Below are 21032 nucleotides of genomic sequence, written 5' to 3'. Positions count from 1 at the left end.
TTTTCAGAGCACCATAACTAAAATAACTTAAATAAAGATCACGTTTGATAAGACTCAAAATCATAATCACCGATGCTTTTCCAGAAGTTTAATTTTATTACCATTCACATGCTGAGTTGTAAAAAGGCAATTTGCAGGTACAAAATCTCACACTCAATTGCACTGATGTCAATAAGAGTAATTATTTCTTGGACTGGATACAGGCCACTCTGATGACAAAGACAGTTTTGCTACTTACAGCATGACTCAGGGATTTCACCCTGTAAAACAGAAGTTGCACTTCAATAGTGAAGTTGTTTTACATTAAAGTTGTGGAAAACTAAGTCTAGACCAATTCTAAAAGTAACAATTTTTTTCCCCCATCTCCACCTGCTGATGCTGCCAACTCCTTCGGATCATCAGGAGTCTTATGCAAGTGAAGTAACTTGAGGAAACTGAGCTAGCTTAAAAAAACTGGCTGGGAGGTGGGGAGATCTGTTGCTGTTGATACTTTTCAACTCTCAGCAGGAATATTAATGCTTACATAAGAACCAGCAAGATGTAATCAAAGAGAGGCGTGAAGGATAAAGTCACCCCCTTTCACAGCACTCTGAACTTCAACTGGCTGCAGCTAAAGCAAATTCTTTTCTTAAGCTCTCTTCTTACACAACATTATCATTCATTTTAAATCTGCAATTTAAGGACACACTCCTTGCATGAGTCATTCTGCAGACAGCAGAATTCAGAGTTTTAGACAGAAATAAGGATTTTTGCCTGGAATAACAAAATTTGATACCCTTCAAACATTTCAGTTGTGAATGCACTTGTATTTGGAAATTGTTTTGTCCTTGAAGAGCACAGAATCTTTTATAGGAGCTCTAAAAATTAAGAAGAGCATGCAGGAGGTAGTTTGGAAGTACAATAAGAACATCTGGAGGCAAGATTTAATAATCAAACACATTCTTTGCTCTTACTCCCTCCATAAGAACTGCATATCTAGGACAAGGTAAAGCAGATTAACTGAAGTGTAGGTCCTCAAAGGTGCTCACCTGTCCTGTTTTGCTTCATTACACCCCACACTCATGGCTATCAAATAAAGAACCATAAACATCTGAAGACACAACCTAATTTTTAAAGGCAGCATATTACAGTGGGTATTTCCAGTCATTCAGGTACTTAAAAACTTTAGATGAAAATAAATTCCTTGCACAAAGTTCTTGAAAGCTCTTCCACAAACCAGTGCAAAGCAGAGCTAGAAAAAAGGAAACTTTTTACTCCAACCTGGAGGACTTTTTTTTTTTCTTCTAAGAAATCATTCTATGAGTAGCAAACTAAGGAACCTGTTTTCCTGCACTGCTGCATCTCAAGACTATTGACTTTGACATCTAACTACACAGGAGCTGTGACAGCAGTTTTCACTGCAGTTGGGCCATTCATAATGTTTGTGTCCCTGAATTCCCTGGAGTCTCATAACATAACTGATCTAGGCAGCCCTTCCCTCTCCCTTCTCCCTAAACTTGTATCATCATGAAAAGTGTCACTGACCAGCAAATTCAAAGGCACAAAAGAAGGGAAGAAAGAATGGCAGATGTAGAATTAAAAGCATCACTTCTTTAATAAATCAACCTAGCAAAATAAAACTGTACACTGTCCTTTAATGCTTGAGGTTTAGTTTATACCTTGGGAACTGTGCTGCATGAAGGTCCCTGCTATAAAAAAAAGAACCTGTTCACCCATTGGCTTTCCTATCTTTCACCTGGCAAAATTCCTTTTCTCATCTCTTTTTATGACTAAATTTCCCTTTTTTACTTTGTTTAAGAAAGGTTTTGCATTATTTCAGAGTAGAGGTGAAAGGATAGAAAGGAAAAGAAAGGTTGAAAGATGAAAGTAAGTCAGAAAGTCTGAGCTCTATGCAGATAACCAGTTTGGACAGAGAATAAAATAATTTACCACCAGCCAGACATGAGGCCTTTATCTTTCTAAGAAGAGACTGACTGCACTGCAGTAAGAATAGCATCATCTGCATTTTTATATGATTTACCACAAGCTTCATAATTACAAGAGTAAATTCAAAACTTGAAAAATAAGAGAAACAAAATGGCAAAATGGTGCCAGACAGTCTCTCTCCCTGGTTTCCTTCCCCACCCATCCTTCTTTCATCCAGTGCAGAACAATATTTGCAAAGCAGTTTACTTACTCAGTAGTTCTCCTACAGGGAAAAGGCAAGGTTACCATAGTATTGTCAATTAATTTTGACACCTGCTTACAAAGATTGATCAATTATTTCTGATGTCTCTCTGCTATGTTACTGTTTCTCAGTTTAGAGATAAATAAAACAAAGCCAAAAATACTACACATCTCCCACCAAAGAATTTATGGTCTCAAGACACCCTCAGGCAGAGTATTTCTCCTCTTGCCACAATGTTCCTGGTATTTGCAAATGCAAGTCACTGATTCCCAGAGAGCAAAAACAACCACACCTCACTTACATGGAAAGAACCAAAGAAACTTTTATTTTAAAGCATTTTAAGCCTACCCCTGAAAATTTGTTTTTTTTCTAATACTGTAGTGACAGCTTTTACAAATGTCCAATTTAGGTCATTAAAAGTTCAATTTTAATCTTGAGTAACAGGGACACAAGCAGCCACTTCAAACAGCTGCGACTTGGAAACCCTGTAAATGTTTAGAGTAATACACAAGGTTCTATTAACATTTCTACAGATCGTATCTACAACCCCTGAACTGGCTGTTAATGCAGCTCTAACAGCCGAACACACTCAGTCTTTGCCATTCTGAAACGATTTTCATGATAATCCCTAATGACAGAAGCAGAAGTGATGTACACCCGACAGAACTTGTCAAAGCACTGCTGCAAGAGTCCAGCCGTGGTTACTTAAGGGTGAAGCACACACTTCACAGCCAAGTGGAAAAAAAACGCAAATGTTCCGCGGCAAAAAGGCAAACCACCAGTTGCCACAGAGATCGGGAAGGTCTTCAGTCACCCAGCCATCAGGCAGAGTAACATTCTTCTTCCAGCTCTTCAGGTGGAAATACACGGAGCTCATCACACATTCCACACCCATCTGAATTTTCACGATTCAAAATACAACTGCTCCGAGCTGCTGCTTGCAGAAATGTAAGACATGTTTAACATATTTCACTCCACCCCCAATTCACAGGGCTTGAAAAGCTTTAAATCTTATTTTCAGTGCAGAGTATACTTTGCTTCCAAGAATAAAGATGAGCTGTCAAAGACACTGCTATGAAAAGTGTCCTCAGTAAAAAATAGGTCTCCGACAGCTTACTCCCGTGAGAAAAATCATAATGCAAGTGTCACTGTCATTTCTAAGGCTGAAAGCATAAAAAATATAGAGGAGTTAATGAGAAATCTATTCTGATTTCACCAAAACCCCTAACAGCACTTCAATTAAACATTGTGTTAGCTCAGCTCAGAAGAGGAGCCCTTCCAACATTCAGACAGAACTTCCTCTAGGTGGGGATGGATTATTAACTTTCTACCAGAAGGGGAAATGTAACTACTGTGCTTCCTCACTTTACAAACACAAACGAGGTAAAGAAACCCAGATGTTTTAAAAGATAAGCCATATAACACCTGTAAGGACAGGATAACGGCCCAGTAACAACTCAGAGAATATACTCATTCACAGCAAGCTTTGAGACCCAAGAAATTACCATGTGCTTTGGTCCTGGCACTATTAGGGTCTGTTATGAGTGGCACCAAGACAAAGGATACAAGTGATCTCTTTGTGGCCCGGAAATAATAGCTCTGCAGATCCACATGCACAAAGAAAATTCACCTGGGCCTCCTCTCATCACGCTCTGAAATCAGCCCATTGTTCCAAAGCAGGACAAACCCCAAACATCTAATACATAGGCAACAAATGGCCAACTTTGAAACCTTATTATCAAGTTCATAAGCAAAAAAAAAAAAAATTTATCATATTTGCTTTATATTATTAGCTTTTTAGCTAGGTTATAATCTTACTGCTGCAATAGTCACCAAATTTCAGTGACTTGGCTTTTGGCTTTCTCTGCACCGTGTGCATCACTTCAGCCAACATGTCTGACTTCCATGACTTCTTAACTTCCCAGGCTAGCAAGTTACTGGATTCACTTTTTGGATATTTAGGAATTAGTTACCTTGCATTAAACGCTAAAAAGGGGTGTAAAGTATACAGCTTAATTTCAGTACTCCAGAAAGAAAAACTGAATTTAAACCCAATTTTAAAACAGACAGTTATTGATATTTAACCTATAAAAGTAGTTTCCCAGAGACAGAAAGAACTTGTCTTCTCCAAGACATATCAAATATGTATTTCAATTGGTTACATATCAGAACATTTTCCAGCTATATATGTCAACATACTTAATAAATAGAGTTCCTGCTTATAAGAGGTGTTTTACAGGGAATGAAATGAGATGTCCTGTCCAAGATTATATAGCGAAATTACAGCAAACAGTATTCCTCACAGGCAGCTTTTACACTGACACCAAAGGGGGCGGGAGGAATTTGACAGCCCTATAAATTAAGTCTTCTTTCCCACTCCATATAGAAAAGCAAGTGTCAGGGTATGCTTCCTTCTCACTGATCAATGACTCGGTACCACTGACTTTTAAGAATGAGAAGGTACTTAGACCTTGACTGAGTACTCGTTCCTTTGCAAAAATATTCTGTATTTCCCACCCTCTCCTGCAAACCTGGTCACCAGGGATGTACATTTCACTCAATTTGATAGATTTCACTCAACTTGATAGATTTCACTCAGCTGCACTCGTGTTGTCCTGAGTAAAACTGACCAATGCCCACCCGGATCAAACAACTGAAAGGAAGGAAGACTGGAAGGAGCTAAACATCTTGCTGTTCAGAAGGAAAAGTCATTAAAATCTACTAATAATTTTTGCTCCCTGGGCAGCCCCATGAAGTGCACATGTCATTTGCATGACACTTCCAGAAGGGACAGCAGCGACACAGCTTTAGGCCGATTTCTCCCCGTCTCTCAGTTCCCGTGAAGTGGAGCAGCCTCTATTTTCAGCGATAAGTCAGCCGGAGCTGTGCCCTGTGCTTTTAAGACCTGGAGGAGCCTATTTCATCCATAACTTCTGCCACATACTTCCACCACACATGAACAAAATCATAGCAGACACAAGCAAAACGAAACAAACAAAAACCAACCAACCAAACAATAAGGCAAGTGAAAGTGACAGGAAAAGGATTGTAGGGATGGGAAGAAGAAAATCGCAATAAGCAGAGCCTTACTTGAACCTGCCCTGGCAGTGTTGGCACTGGTCTCCCACCCAGCCCTGGTCGCAGACGCAGGTGGAGTTGACACAATGACCCGAGAAGCAGGAGATTTTGTCGCAGGACTTGGACTGGGACACCTGGGCATAGAGGGCCAGGTAGAGGAAGCCGTAGAAGAGCAGCCAGCTGTTCACATCCAGGAGCGAGGCGAAGCAGCAGCAGCAGGCGGAGGGGAAAGGTCTCCATGCGGCCGGGCCCGCGGGGGCAGCCCCCGCTCTCCGGCCGCCGCTGCCCAGGTCCATCTTGGCCGCGGGGGCCGCGGGCCGAGGCGCGGCCGGCGATGGCAGCTTCCCCCGAGGGAATAATCCAGCCAGGGAGATTCAAACCCCCCGCTTCCTCCTCCTCCTCCTCGCCTTCCTCTCCTCCCTCCCGACCCCAGCGCTGCCTCCTCCGGCCCCTTCAGCCCTCCGCGCCCCGTCACTCCCGAGGGGAAGCCCGGCAGCGGCAGCCCTGAGCCATCCGCCCCTTCTCCTCGTCGTCCTCCTCAGGGCTCATCGCTCCCGTCTTCTTCCATGGAGGAGGAGAGCTGCTTCTTGACCTTGTGTTTTCTCCTGGCCGCGCACACGCCACCCCGGACCATGTATCCCGCGGCTCCCCCTCTCCTTTGTATCCCGGTGCCCGCGGCACACACGCAGCGGCGGCGAGGAGGAGCGCGGGAGGCGGGGGCCGCCGTCCTCTCGCCAGGCAGCCGCTGGGAAGTGAGGGCGGCCGGGCCCGGAGCCGCTACGGCACCGCGCTCCGGCGGGGCGGGGAAAGGGCTGGAGAGCTCTTATCCCCGCTCCGTTATTAGCCCTGAGGGGAAGGGAGGCGGGAGGCGGCGACAGGAGGGTTAGCAGCCCCTCCGCGTCCCAGCTGACAGCTTCCAAGCAGCCATTTTTAAAGGCTAATTGTCACCGCCGCTCGGAGCCGCCTCCCGCCCCTCGGCCCGCGTGGATCCGTCCCTCGCTGGGAGGGGGGTCCGGCTGGGGGACCGTCCCCAAGAGGCCGCCCCTTCCCTGCGCTCCCGCGGGCGCCTCTCCCGCCCACGCTTGCCGAGCGGGAGCCGGGGGAGCCGAAGAGGAGCCGGGAACGGAGCAGCCCCGGGAACGGAGCGATCCCGGGAATTCAGCAGCACCGGGAACGGAGCGGCCCCGGGAATTCAGCAGCACCGGGAATGCAGCAGCACCGGGATTTCAGCCCCCGCCGCCCCGTCCCGCACCCCCCGGCAGAGCTGAGGCTCGGATGTTCCCCGCTCTGCTGCCTTGGTTCCTCTGCTCGCCTCAGGTCCTGCAAAGTTCAGAGGCTGTTCGGCTTGAACTCCTCCCGGCTGGTGGCAGGAGAGATGGTACAGCTTGTTCTGGGAACCTCACCCTTCCTGAGGTTTACTCTGTACGGAAAAACACGCTGTGGAAAGCCAGTGTCCCTAAAGGAGACAGAGGAGCGCTGAAACTTTCCTCGAATAAAGGAAGAGAGGCCGCTGGGGCACACGCCCGCGGGGTTTTCTCTCTCGGGGTTTTCTCTCTCGGGGTTTTCTCTCTCGGGGTTTCGGCGGGCGCAGCCTCCTTTTACCCCAAGCTCCCGGCCGCATGTTGCCCTTTTCCTTCCCCATCGGCTGAGGAAAGTACAGCCTTCCCGAGCTGCCTGACCCATATCCCACTCGAACCTGTTATTTTACCCCAGAGTTCAGAAACTCAGGCTTGTGCAGACCCTTGTCTGCTTCAGGAGCCAAACTGGGCTCTGCAACAAACCTGCTGCCCAAAGTTAGTAGCTGAATTGAGAGCCATTCCAAAGACCTTAATACCCATACCTTCAGTCATCGAATTGATTGTAAAGACATCAGTACGCATCTTCCCTCTCAACTCCATGCTCCAAATTTAAGGTTCAAATCGTTACATTGCCTCCTCTTTACAGCATGATGAGCAGTCATAAAGTTGCTGCCTTTGTAAACAGCAGTACAAAAAGTAATCCATGTGTTAAAGTTGCCTAAAATGTCCTTTTTTTGAAAAAAAGTGATCCTTCCACAGGCTCACTTCCACAGGATCAACTCCATAACCTGTTTTCATTTTACGATCAGTCAAACCATCAGAAACTTTTTCCTAACACTGAAATTATGACATAATGTGTCTGTTCCAAGCAGATGAAGAAAGGGTATTTAATTTCATCTCCTGGTACCCTCTCTAAATAGATAGGTCCAAAGTGACCCCATTAGTCTGGAATCAAATCCAAATCGACCCCCACTCTTGAAGTCCATAGGAATTTGGATTTTGGTTTAACCTGTTTTCCCAAGCACACCATTAAACCTTCACCTACATTTCCAAAGCCCCTCAGTACCCCTGTGAGGGACACAGTAACATCCAGTAGCATCCATTTGAGCTTTGTGTGAAAAAAAGTCCAACCAAGACCAGGATGTCAAAGTCAGACACAAAGTACAAACATCAGAAAGAAAGAGTCTGTGCCTTAAGGAGTTTACAGTCTTGATGGAGGGAATATCTCCATCAAGTATGAGGGGAAAACAGAAATGAAAAGTGATTTTCCTGGTTTAATTCCAGAGGGTTTAAGGAGGTCCACGAGTTGCTCTCAGTCCAGGAGTACATTGTCTTCCTCCCAGAGCTGAGATAGATCATTTCATTGTCCTGCATCAGACACATTTCTGAGCTATTAGACATCTCTTTGTATGTGTTTGGTAATGAATTGGTGAGTTCACGCAAAGAGAGGAAAGGGAAATTGTGTTACTGCTTTATATTTTATGATAAAAAGCTGAGGCTGAAGCTTTTGTGAACAGTCTGCTAATTGTATAATATCACATGTGATTAAGGCTGCTGAACAACTGTCCTCTGTTAAATACTATTATGGAACCAGCAATGCAGTTAAAAGGAGATCACAGTCCAAGACACAAAGTCAGTTCAAGAATACTCTTTAATATAAAAACACTTTAAGAAATAGTTTTGCTTACCAAGACAGGGAAATAACCCTCCTTCTCCACTTTCTCAATTCCTTTAAACCAACTAAAAAAGTTCTAAAGTCATCTGAAACATCTTTTTCTCAGACTGAAGGAAGATTTTGTTTCTGACCTACAGAAATCAGCCAAGTTTTTGAAAATATTTGGAATTACCATTCAAAACTTTTGAAATTACCATTCACATCAAAGCTAAGAGTTCAACAATCCTTTACCAGGCAAGAGATCTATTCAAAACCAAAACGAAGCAAAACAACCCCAATAGGCCAAGAGAAAAGGACTAGGGTGGTTGTAAGATGTGCATGATAGTACTTTTACAATCATAAATAAAAATCTAAACTAGATTTAGAGCAATAAGGAAGAAACATTGAAAAATATTGAAACATTTACAGCATCAAGGAAGAACACTGAAGAACAAAGAAATAATCTTAGCTGATTCCTGGCTAAGAACTAACACATTATGAAAATGAAGGAAAGCAAACCTTTTGGCTGCTGTATGCAACAGCAATGCAGTAGGAATTTCATAACTCTAGGAAAGGAAGGATGTATAAATGCCAATATTGGTTCTCTACTGTGCTGCTTTGATAGGATTTTTTTGGTGTCAGATGAAGTTAACAAATCTGGCTGAGGGAAGTCAGACCTGTCAATCCTTTAATCTTTACATGCATATCTGTAAGTTCCATTTTTCTTGCAAGTGTAACATTTTACACCTTTCATCCTTTCAGTTCTTGACACAGGAACCATTTACCCTTTTATAGAACTAATGTACTGAACCATCTTGGGTAGATTTAGAATTTAAAAGCATTTGAATAAATTATCAAAAGTTTTAAGTTACTGAATAAATACATACTGAGATTACAAACTAGTGATGTAGAAGGTCATGTAACAAAGAATATATCCATTGTAGTAGGAAAGCAAAATAAATAGAATAAGTATAAAGTATAAATGCTTCTAGGCTATTAATATCAAAACTTAAGGCCCTGTATATAGGAGAAAAGTGCTGACACATTTACATTCATTTTGTAAAACAATGTATTTAAAGTTCTCTGTGGTGGCTGTTGTGAGAATAGATAAAGGAAAACAGCCCCCAACCAGAGACTTCTCCAGCTGCTCAGAATCTCTGCAAAACTCTGAGGACAGGAATAAAGCAGAGACCATCCTCTCCTCCCTGCCCCCCAGGCACACACAGAGCACCCTCCCTGCTCTGCTGGCCCTCTCCTACAGGCTGAGATCAATAAAGCCTGGCTGCAGACATCCCCCTCTCTTAAGGATGCTCGGTACTATTTACAGGATCCAGTGCACTGGTTTTGCAGTTCTGCTGAGAACAATGTAAGTGGCTGAAGAGCAGAGGGTGAAAAAAAAAAGAATACCATTGGGCTTGACCTCTTTGCAAGGATATTAAGAGAAACAAATGCTTCCTATGCCCTTTCCTTTCTCCTTGGGACAGTTATTACTGGGCTCATTAAGTAGAAGGGGCCAAGCTCTGCACTGCTTCTGGACAGGGATATATAGGCCTGCCTTGGCCTTATGACACATTGGTGAAGCTGGTGTGTAGACAGCTGTGGAGGAGGTAATGGCTGCAGAGTGATTTGAGAGCTTCAAGAGCTGCTCTAGCTTAACACATCAGAGAATGCTCATTCCCAGTGCACAGGATTCCTGAGTGCAGCCTTCCCCTTTGCTTTCCAAATATGCACCCAACACTGTATAGAGGACAGCAAAAGGCTTTTTTTTCCCCATAAATCCCATGCTAATTTTTCACTGAGCAAGACTGAGCCACCTGAGCCCCTCAAAAAAAGAATCTGATATAATGAAAACCATCAGTCTCTTTCCTGAGGTAAAAGAAACTTGTCCCTACTTATCGGATTCCAGTGCTAACAGAATAATTCATGTTACAATTTTCTGTTCCTATTGTCTTATCTGGTAAGTCAACTCTTGGGAGGTATCAATTTTATAAGATTAAAAGTATAAGCCTCTCCTTGCCTACTCATTTTTTCAATATTTAGAAAGAAATATAAGCCTTCCCTTGCCTAGTTATTTTTTCTAAACTTAGAAAGAAATAAAATTCACAGAAAATTCACTGGCACACTTCTAAAGTGAAACCTTGACAGAAAAAATCTTACCTTTCTTAACACCCATGTGTGTATTTTGCTACAGTAATCACATTTGTTACCATCATCTGCAAGAAGTAAACTGCCATACAATAAAGACTGCAAGTGCTGTAGGAAGTTTACCAAACTCAGAAACATCTACAAAACAACAGAGTGGGAAATTAATGCTTATGGTATTTTTTCAACTCTTTTTCCATTTTTATGTGGGAAAAATTTAGAGTCAGATCTGGTTTTTTTTATGTATATGCATGAGCTGAGGTGTAAAATCTATCATACAAAGAAAGAGCCAGACTTCTATTGGAATGTTTATTCCTCTGCAGAATTTTTTCATGAAGAAAAAAAAAAAAGTAATTATATTTTTTGCACTCTTATTTTTAAATTGTAGACTGGGGATGAAGAATAACAGGATAAATTACAATTCTGCTTCAGGTCCATTTAAAGGTGAAAGATGCTTCAGAAAAAGAGAACAGACAACACCAAGTTCTATCAGCACTGATAATGACATCACCACTATTTGAAACACCTCTCTGCTTTCAAATAAAAATCTACCAAGCCAGGGAATAAAATCATGTTCTATTTTTCTATATTCTTTCTGTACACAAGCTAAAAATTAAATAGACAATCCAATAGCATTTCCATCTATGGCAGAACCAATCTGACAACATTGATCTTGACTCTTAGTATGAACATCTTACTTTTAAAGTGCAAAGTTTTTAGAAGTCTTCCTATGAATAGGTGAATAATTGTGTGCCTTGCTGAAACCTTGATGCATCTTGCACTGACATTTCCCACTGCAAATGTCGCTTCTGCTGAGTTTTTTTTCTGCACTCATTCTGCTGCCTTTTATTTTCCCTGCTATTCCTTCTGGAGTTTTTCACAATCTTGGTTAATCTTGACTAAGCCAGGGAATTTTTTCCTTGTCAGCAAAGCTCCATCTCGCAATTCAACCTTTCTTACACATCATTAGTAGGTGTACTGAATTTATCCAATACCCTTTAATGATCCCAAAGGGGCACGGCTATTAGACTTTTTCTAGCTGAGAAAGCACTTGCTTTGAGTTATTTTCTCTTATTCTTTTCTAAATTAGGACATGATCTTTGGGATTCATACCACCGTTTCCTTTATTTCTGTATTTGTTCTTTTTATTCATAGATTCAACAAAATACTGAAAAAAATATTAGAAGATAATGAAATTCCATTGACCTTGCTGGGATTTACACCCTTCTTTCAGAATTTAGCAGAGGTTTCCACATTTTTCTGGCTAGTTTGCTGTATTATATTTTTTTAAAGCCTTATTAAAATATTTTAAAAATAAAAATAAACTGTCTGCTCCAATTTTCTTCTATCCATTATTTTATCTTTGCAAGGCTTAGGAAGAATACATTTATTATTGGTGGCTTACTGATTTTTACTCATAACATTGTACTTTACCCAGGAGCTTTGTAAGTTATACACCAATTTCTTCCAAGGCTATTTAAGTGTGACTTCTCTGTTCATGTTGTCAGGCTGACAAATTTCATCTCTTTTGAAAAAAAAAAATACAACCCAACAAACAAAAAAGTGAATGTTCAGTAATTGTTAAACCAACAGTGTAATCACTATTTTAATTAATACAATTTTCATCTTAATATCACCATTCATCTCCTTTAGAGTGATGCTGCCTAGTGTTAGTGATTCTGCTTCAAAATAATCTCATGTAGATTTCTTACTCTTCTTTTACAATATGTTCTTTAATACTACAGTGAAATTATTTGCTGTTCCTGAAATTACCTTCTCCTTTCAGTTGCTACTTTTGGAGCCTACTTAATTTTCCTGGTTTTTTTTTCCTTTTGTGTATTTAAAAAAGTTACTTCTTTCTTTTTTCAGTCAATACTTGTATAATTGTACTGTTAGACTTTGGAAAGTGATACTTGCAAAAAAAGGAAAAACAAGTACATCAAATAGTCTGCAACAAGGATAGTGAAACAATAATTGTACTAGGCATAATGGAATAATGGAACAAAATTATGCTCATTTTTTGCCATTTGATTTGCATAAAATTGGCAAAAATGAGAGGCTATGCATGCATTGATCCCTGTCTTGTCTTCTAGATGTTATAAAAGAATTGAGTAGATTAAATTTTCCCTCAGTATTAATGTTGAAACAGACATTATATGCCAAGAATCTAACTGGCATATTGTATTCATTCAATGCAACTATTTTCAGTAATTTGAAGAAATAACTCTCTTGCATAAATATAACATTTGTCAAGCACACAAGCAGTTACTTAATTAGCTGAAGACATCATTTCCAAAGCTTCAGATAATGGTAGAAATAATAATTTTAAGAATTACATTATTTCCCTGGAGTAACAAGGTTTATTGCCAGAGATGAGCACAAAGCTGTGTGTGGCATCTCCTGTTTGTGTGCCTGGGCACTGGTGGAGAAGCTGTGAGTGAGATGCTGTCCTCATCCATGCCCTGAGCCTGGGATAAAGGCTCAGGATGTGCCATGGGCAGGTCTGGCTGCACAGGTGGACATGCAGGATAGATTTTTGAGGAAAACCTCACCAGCCTGGCAAGTTGTTCCTCATGAGCAAGGCTTTGGACCAGTTTTAAAAGGTGCCAGAGAAAAAAGCCTGCAGGCTTTTCTCTCTGCTCTTTTCAGGTGGTAGATTTAGAATCTGTGTGATCAAAGCCAAGGAGGGCAGGAGAGAGTGAGGGAACTGAAGAGGTTTCAAGAAAGGGAGAATGGAAAGTGAGCCATAAAACACCTGCAGTACAGATCCACAAGCAGAAAGAGAGAATCAGTTCAGGTGGAAAAACCTCTGAGATCATCAAGTCCAAACTAAGACCCAACACCACCTTGTGAACCAGACCATGGCCATGTCCAGTCTTTCCTTAAACACCTCCAGGGATGGTAACTCCACCACCTCTCTGGGCACCCCATTCCAAAGTCTAATCACCTTTTACATGATTAAATTATTCCTAATGTCCAACCTGGTGCAGCTTAAGACTTTGTCCTGTTATTCTGTCACTGGTTGCCTGGAGAAGAGGCTGAAGCCCCACCTGGCTCCAGCCTCCTGCCAGGGAGTTGTAGAGAGTGACAAGGTCATCCCTGAGCCTCCTCTTCTCCAGGCTAAACTGCCCCAGCTCCCTCACTTCTCCTCCAAGAACATGCACTCCAGACCCTGACAGAAATATCTGTTGAACACCAGCTGAAAAATTGGAGAGACATATGTGCACATGATGACAGGTTTAAACCAAAGATTTTTCTGATCTGAAGTCTCTTTCAATATAGAAGCTACTGAAGGTATCCAAGGGGCAAAAACTAGAAACACCCAAAGCTCAGGACCTCGTGGGAATGGGAATACATTCCCTAGTAGGATGAGAATACAACTATCTGAGGCTCTCTTTGAAAAAGCATTAAGGCAGGACATAGTTGTCTATTCAGTTCTTCAAGTGGGGACTGCTTTTTTATTCCATGAAGTGGAGGAAATTACACAGAAAGTAGCTATTTTAGATTTAATTCTAATTCTTCAGGAGGAAGTGGTTGAGAATCTTAAAGTGGAAGTTAATTCAAGAGAAAAAGATAATAAAAATGATAAGTCTTCCATTCTTCCTTTAAATTGCAACTAACAAAATAAGGGTAATGGACTTCAAATAGCTCAGAGAAATACAAGTATCTAGCAGTGATAAGGAAAAGACAGTGTAAGAGATAAAGACAGGACAGCAAATTATCCTGACTTGGAGAAAAGATTAGAAGTGCATCAAAAATTAAGATGATTGCATAAAGAATTCTTTCACAATCTAAAAATCTAAAAGAAAACCATAAAATATAGAAAAAAATACGCTTTGTAGCAGAAGACCACTGTTCTTCACAAGGATTATGCCACATTACAATGCCCTGTCAACCTTTTTTGACCCATTTGCCTCTCAAATTCTCCATCTCATTCTGATCTGTAGCTCTTGAATCCCTCTAAAAGCAATTTCAGAACTTGAAGCAAAGACAGATGGTGGAGTTTCATTTCTCAGGTGCCTTTCCCAGTCACGTTCACTTTAAGTGTCCACTGGTATTACAGGATGAGACAGGGATCTGGCCCACTGAAATTAATCCCATGTATCACAGTTTGCATCTGTCAGAGTCACACGTGGTCATATTAAATATTAAAATGATGTTCAAAACAAGATTATGAAATACGATTTTCGACTGTGTCTTGCAGAGAATATCTGTGGCTTCATCACTGCTAAAAAAAAAGTTATTACCTGTGCATCAGTATCAAGAGAGCCACACACTAAAAAGTCATTCTGTGGATGGGTTATACCTCTAACTACAAATAGTGTTGTTATGCCATGAAGACAAATAGCTTCTGGCTATAAAAAAGCCTAAGAAAATGAAGGTTTAATAAAATCTTATGGAAAAAAAATTGATGCAAAATATTCTTACTTCACAATGCTCTTTTACACTGCAATATAAATATCTGTATTTTGTGCTTCTGTATTTCCTCCTTTCCCTCAATTTTCTAGCCTATGGGAAGATTGCTTTGTCATTAACTAAAAAATGAAGTGAGAAAAATCCTAATTTTGTCTGAGTTATTTTCCATCCATTTAATTAATTCAAATGTCTAATTACACTGACAGATTTCTTTTTGTAATAAACTTTGTCTATATAATTTACTGGCTGAAAAGCCACTATAATTTAAGACATATTATAAGGTTTCATCCTAAAGTTAATCCATACATATTCACACGTATGAACATGAATGTGCACACAATACACAAAAAAAGTAGCAGACTTTTAATTTTTTTTAATTGTTCTAGGATTTTTTTTTTTTTTAGTTTTTAAATTAGACCTTACCTCACCTACATACACGCCTTATTCCAGACTCTGCCTTTGTGAAGAAATATCTAGGTGTTACTTCTCTTGCTGAAAGGGACTGTCTTCAGCAAGGAATAAAAAGGCTGTTTGATGTCCAAGTTTAGGTATGAACACCTGCCAAATATAAAACAAATACCAATTTATAAATAAGTGATAGTATTCCTGTGAGTTTTTTGGGCAAAAATTAATGCTCTTATCTCTCTGAAGAATGAGAAGATTATACCTGCAGAACAGTGCATCATGTAAGTTTTAGACCCTGAGCTTTCACAAGCTTGTATGGTCCAGAATTAAAGAATAAACTCAGGAATTTCAGCCAGGGCCTCGAGGGAAAACTATTTTATGTGCCTTCGATGGCTCCTTGCCTCTTAACTAGAAGAAAGCACTGGCAGCTTCCCAAAGGAAAGAGTGCAGAAACCTCTCTGTGGAATGGTGGTAGCAATTCACACCTGAGGAATTCTAAATCCAGCAAAGCCCTGTAGAACTGCTGAGCAGCTGGTGCTGTCTCCACCTCCAGAGGTAGCATAAAAACAGAGGTGATGAAATTAATGTGGGAGACAAAAAACTTCTTCATGTTTAGTGACCTCAAAAAGAAGATGAGCATTGAAAAGACAGACCTCATCTGAGCAGGGAAATGTGACATTGTCTGTAGCAAGCATTCAGCCAAACCTGTGAAAAGATTGAGCTTTTCTCTTGGCACCTCCAAGACAAGACATTTCACACACAAAACTAATTTGTGAAGTCTAACAGTAAAAACATTCATTTGAGAAATTACTACTTCACCTTTTTTTCTTTCTTGATCACCCATTTGGGATCAAGAATCAGAGCAAAAAATTCTCCTCCATGTCCATGTATTTGCATCAGAAGTTAAAACCTGATTAGGTGGTGGAGAACAAGGGGGCAGCTCTGGAAAAAAGTCAGGAGAATTTTGAAAAAATGGAAGGGGGAAAGTATGTAAACAAATGAATACATTACTTGCACTCTGGGCAAAAATAGAGCCTACACTCTCCAAACCTCAAGAATGTCCTTGCTTTGCAAATTTGATGCTTTTCTTTGCCTAATGACTGCTCTCTGGCCTTACTTCCAAAACTTTTGACATTGTGTCTTTCCAAAAAACACTACATTGCATTTTTTACAAGGGCTGTCTCTCACATGTCTGTGTCAGAGGATATTTGCAATATGAAGCAAGACCAGAACAGTCCCTAAATTAAGGGAGAAAGAGGGAGAGAAGGCAAAAATCTGTCACATTCTCTAATATGGCAGTTGATTTTCACATCTGCAGAGAAATATAAGTGTAATTCAGATGGCTTGTCAAGGGAAATATGATTGAATTATCTCTATAGCCCAGCTGAAAGGTGAAATGATGAGCAACCTGGAATTAAATTAAAAACCTAAACCCATTAAAGTATTCAGATTTCCCAGACTAAGATAAAAGTGAAAACCTTTGAAATTAAGCAGTCTTCCTACCCTTATCTCTGAAGCTGAGGATGCTGCTGCTTTGGATAACACAAAGGAAGCCAGACTGGATTATTGCTCATTTGGACACTGGTTCTCAAATGCACCATATTTTCCTCAAGAAATGAACATTATTCATTTCAGCTTATACTGGATATCAAAGTAGCTGTAGAAAAGGACACAAAATAAATTACCAACCATCCTTTGATCCCAACACACTCCCACTGCTCCACTTCCCCACTCCAGAGACCAATGTGAAGGAACCAAATCTTGTCCTTATTCTCAGCACAGAGCTGCACATCCTGAATCTTTCAAAGCTCATTCCTTTTCTGAGGAATGTCTTTATTCATAATAATTTTGAAACTGTGCAGGAGATTTCCTCATATGACATTTCTCTCACATGATTTCTCCCTTGCCTTCAAAGTGATTCCTCCTAAAATATAATTTTTTAGTCTCACCTTGTCTGGCTTGAAGAGACAAACAAATAGTTCTCTCTGAGGAAACAAAGTCCATTCATCCATCCCACCACGAGGAAATACATTTCTGTACAGATGTATTCCATTCTTATGTGCAGCATAAACAAGAAAACAAATGTATTTTCCAGTTTAAACTCGTTTCATGTTGGGGCAGTTACACTTTTGTCACATGTGAAATAAATTCTTGTCTGCTTTCATAAAGGCTTTTAGAGAATAATAATGATAAAACAACACCATCTAACCTTTATTCTCAAAAGTACAGTTAAAGGCTGAGTCACAGCCTGACAACTTAAATTAATGGAAAAACTTATAAAACCCCTATATAATCTCACAAAACCATAGTTCAAATAGAGCCATGAGAGATCAAAATCAAACTTGCTTCATGTGTAGTAAAGTGAGACCCTTCTTCTGTGTATTTATTTATTCAGGTGATGCACTCACATCCCTTTCCTTCTGTCTGATTACAAAGACTTCAGGCCAGGCACGTTTTCTTTGAAACTTGCTTGGCATTAACATAATGAAGTCCCAATCCCAACAAGGGTCAATGGATAGAACATTAATAGAAATATTTACTTATAATATTACTGTTATTGGGAAAAAGCTATCATTTTCAGCTGTATTTTGAATACAAGAAAGATTGAGGATGAAACTTTCATAGCTCCTGATCTCTTCTACCTCCACCATGGAACCAGCTCCATTCTCCAGTGACCAAGGAGCAATAGCTAACTTACCCTGATATGAGCTACATCAAAGGGCACACAATTACCAGGAGGAAGCTAAAGGAAGAAATAATTATTATGATCATGCTTCTAACAACCAAAATTTTCCAGTAATATTTTCAGAAACTCTTCAGTGGAGAAAAGTCATTACTGTACTTCAGTATTATTCCTCGAGCATTTGCCTATATGCCAGATAACAATGTGGATATCAATGGAGATTCCCATAATGAATATATTTTCTAAAAATAAATGTTAAATATAAAACATCTAAAATGGTAATACTTCTTTCATCATCAAAATATTATGCTGGTGTAGTTAAATTTCCCTTTAGCCTTGGGTTTGGATTCTACAGAATTAAATATTCCATCTCAAACCACATATGGTAGTTCAGTGATTTACACCTCATCTAATTTTGCAAGACGTCAGAAGCCCTTTTAATGAGTGCTTGGAGGGTTTCATTCCATTATAGTTCCAAAGAAGCTGATGCTGCATTTTCTTTCAAATTCAAAAATTTAGCTGGCCGACATCCAACTTGCAATCAAATAATAATGAATTTTTAAAACAACTCCTTCCCAGGCAAAATCTCAAGAATAAAAATGGAAAAAAAATTACAAGAAAAAATGTCTCAGATTTATATACCTCTTTGCAGCAACTGTCCAGAGGATGAAGCACATTGCTAGAATCTCTCAGAAATAGAACCAGTAAGATTTGGAATGTTTCTTCATCTAAAAAGCTGAAAATAATAACTATTTCACATGTTCACTGTTCCTGCTGGATTCAAAAGAATAAGCTAAAAGAAAACACAATCTGAAAAAACATCTATTTAAAACCTCCTGTACTGTTAACTCTTCATTGCACTGGGCAGAAGAAAAGCAGAAACCTAAATATAGATACACAATCAAGGAAGATAGACAGGATTGATTCTGAGGAACCATGGCAGAATAAACGATAAAGAGATTTGAGTTCTAGGCTTGATTCTACCACTGGTTTTCTATATGGGCAAATCAGAGAATTCCATTTATCTGCATTTAATTTCAAAACCTACAACAGCCTTTTGCAATGCACCCTTCCTTCTGCTCATCCTCCCCCTCTTCTGCCTACCTGTTCTCACAACATCATGTATGGAAAACCCCCTGCCACCCAAAAAGAAAAGGGACCTCTGTGCATTCCTGCAAGCAAAGGGGAAAAAAGAACCCCTGAATGTTTCACAGACTGTTTGGAGAACAGAGAACAGAGAATTTCCCAATTGGCTTATACTGGGTTTGAATGAGCTCACTTTCCTCTTCCTTTCATCTGATGGTTTGTAAGAGTCCTCTCACAATCACAAAGATGATTTTCATAAATAAAACACCCTTCATTATCCCAGTGACAAGTATATGGCCAGATGGAATATACTTCATATGTATAATTGATGAGCAGTCTTGCTAGAAAGTTGGGCTGTCAGGAGCTGCTGAGGTGGCCAGGTGCTCTTTTTGATGTTATTTGTAAACACATCTACCACCAACAGTTAAAAAACAGTTATTTATTTATAGTTTTAATACCACAAACTTCCAAGCATCATCTGATCTGTTAGCTAAATATTTCTATACTAAATATTAACAGAACAAGAAAACAATAAAGATCATTCTAGCCAGAATTTAATCAAAACCCCACTCTCCTGCATATAACAAAATCTTGCCATCCACATTGCTTTCCTGTGATTCCAGGGGTAAAAGGACACGAATTTCCCCTTATTTCTTCATGTAAGTCTGTAGGTTAGGTGGCAGTTCAACTTTTATACAGAAGCAATTTTTATTTCCTGAAAGATGGGATTATGTCTTTGGATGCAGTGGCTCTCCTTCAGATCCTTTTATTTCCATACAAATATAAAGCTGGAAGGGAGGTCACCTAGCCCTGGCTTTCCCTTTTTTAATCTAAAAGAATCCCAGTTCACACAGTCTTTCTTCAGAGATCATATTTTCTGGACCTCTGACTGGTCTCTAACATCTCTCACAACTCTGTTCCAAAACCACTTTGACAGCTATTCCTTTGTTCTGAAAGGTAATTGATTCTAAGGCAAAATTAAATTATTATTTAACTTTCCCTTTTCCCCTTTTCTTTGTCCTTTTCGTATTTTTTTTTTTTGTTCAAATTTCTTCACTGGTAAATGCAACCATGGTAAAGATTCTTTTCCAGTTATAACATGTCCTTGGTGTCACAACAACTTCTTTCTCAGCTGCTGAGCATGCTCCCTTTTCATATGTGTGCATAATTTACTAGCACATAACTAACATTATTTAGAGTTTAACATTCATCAAGACACTAAGTATTTCTTCTGTGAATAGCCCCAAAAGATGTTTTTCATTATTTCAAAGTGCAGTCCTTCACTGTGGACTGGAATTTCCTTGACAGAAAGTATTTTGCAAAGTGTATTTGCTGTGTGATTACATGCACTAAGGATTAAGAAATGGAGCAATATATTTTTTACCATTGGATAACTGAGATAAATATTATCTTATGACTGTTTGAAGAGATTAATGCACTGATTCAGTACATTTCTACTGTTTTCATGAAATGAATATAGCAACCAGCCTTGGAATTTTTATAAACATCCTAAAACACAAGGAAAAATTAGGCCACAATGGAATACAGCGATCATTTCTATGCAAATACCTTGAAGTTCTTTCTGATGTTGGATTTTTTAGGATGTTATCTTTGAAAGTTCTTGAAAACATTTCTCTTGTGGAGATATCCAGGACATTGTGACTCTGTAGACTTCTCTTTATTTTAGTGAACAAACTGCAAAGTAAGGATTGTTCTCAGCTGCATGGCTGAGTAGATATGGAAGCAATAAATGTTACTGAAGGTCCCAAAAGAAGTCATGGAATGGTTAGGGCAGGGAGACACCTTAAAAATCATCCCAGAAATTCCAACCCCCCTGCCATGGGCAGGGACACTTTCCACTAGACCAGGTGGAGCAGAAGACAACAGCTAAGTTAAATGGCTGGGTGGAAGGAATGTTTGCAGATAAATGCCCTTACACTGCTGGAAACAGCTCTTCCAGAGCAGCACAATTTTGAGACTGCAGAAGTTCACAGGTGCTACTTGACTGTCTTTTCATTCTGTCTCACTGAAGGAATTTTGTCTCTAAGGCTCTCAAGCTAGAGTCAGATTTTTCACTTTTAGTTTTAATCAAAAGGCATTGGT

At 39.9% G+C, this 21032-nt stretch overlaps 1 protein-coding gene across 3 annotated transcripts in view; it reads right to left on the bottom strand.

Annotated features, from left to right (window-relative positions):
• The window catches only part of ATRNL1 (attractin like 1), a 425814-nt gene extending 420271 nt beyond the window's left edge, over positions 1–5543 (bottom strand). For all 3 annotated transcript variants that reach the window (XM_056494988.1, XM_056494990.1, XM_056494991.1), the window contains exon 1: positions 5258–5543. In XM_056494988.1, the coding sequence (XP_056350963.1) occupies positions 5258–5541 (284 nt within the window). In that variant the 5' untranslated portion in view covers positions 5542–5543. The remainder of the gene's footprint in view (positions 1–5257) is intronic.
• Between the last annotated feature and the right edge of the window lie 15489 nt (positions 5544–21032).

The sequence above is a fragment of the Oenanthe melanoleuca genome, chromosome 6 (assembly GCF_029582105.1).
Source record: "Oenanthe melanoleuca isolate GR-GAL-2019-014 chromosome 6, OMel1.0, whole genome shotgun sequence".
NCBI lineage: Eukaryota > Metazoa > Chordata > Aves > Passeriformes > Muscicapidae > Oenanthe > Oenanthe melanoleuca.
The sequence above is the reverse complement of the archived record's forward strand: the minus strand, read 5'-3'. Positions and strand labels throughout refer to the sequence as shown.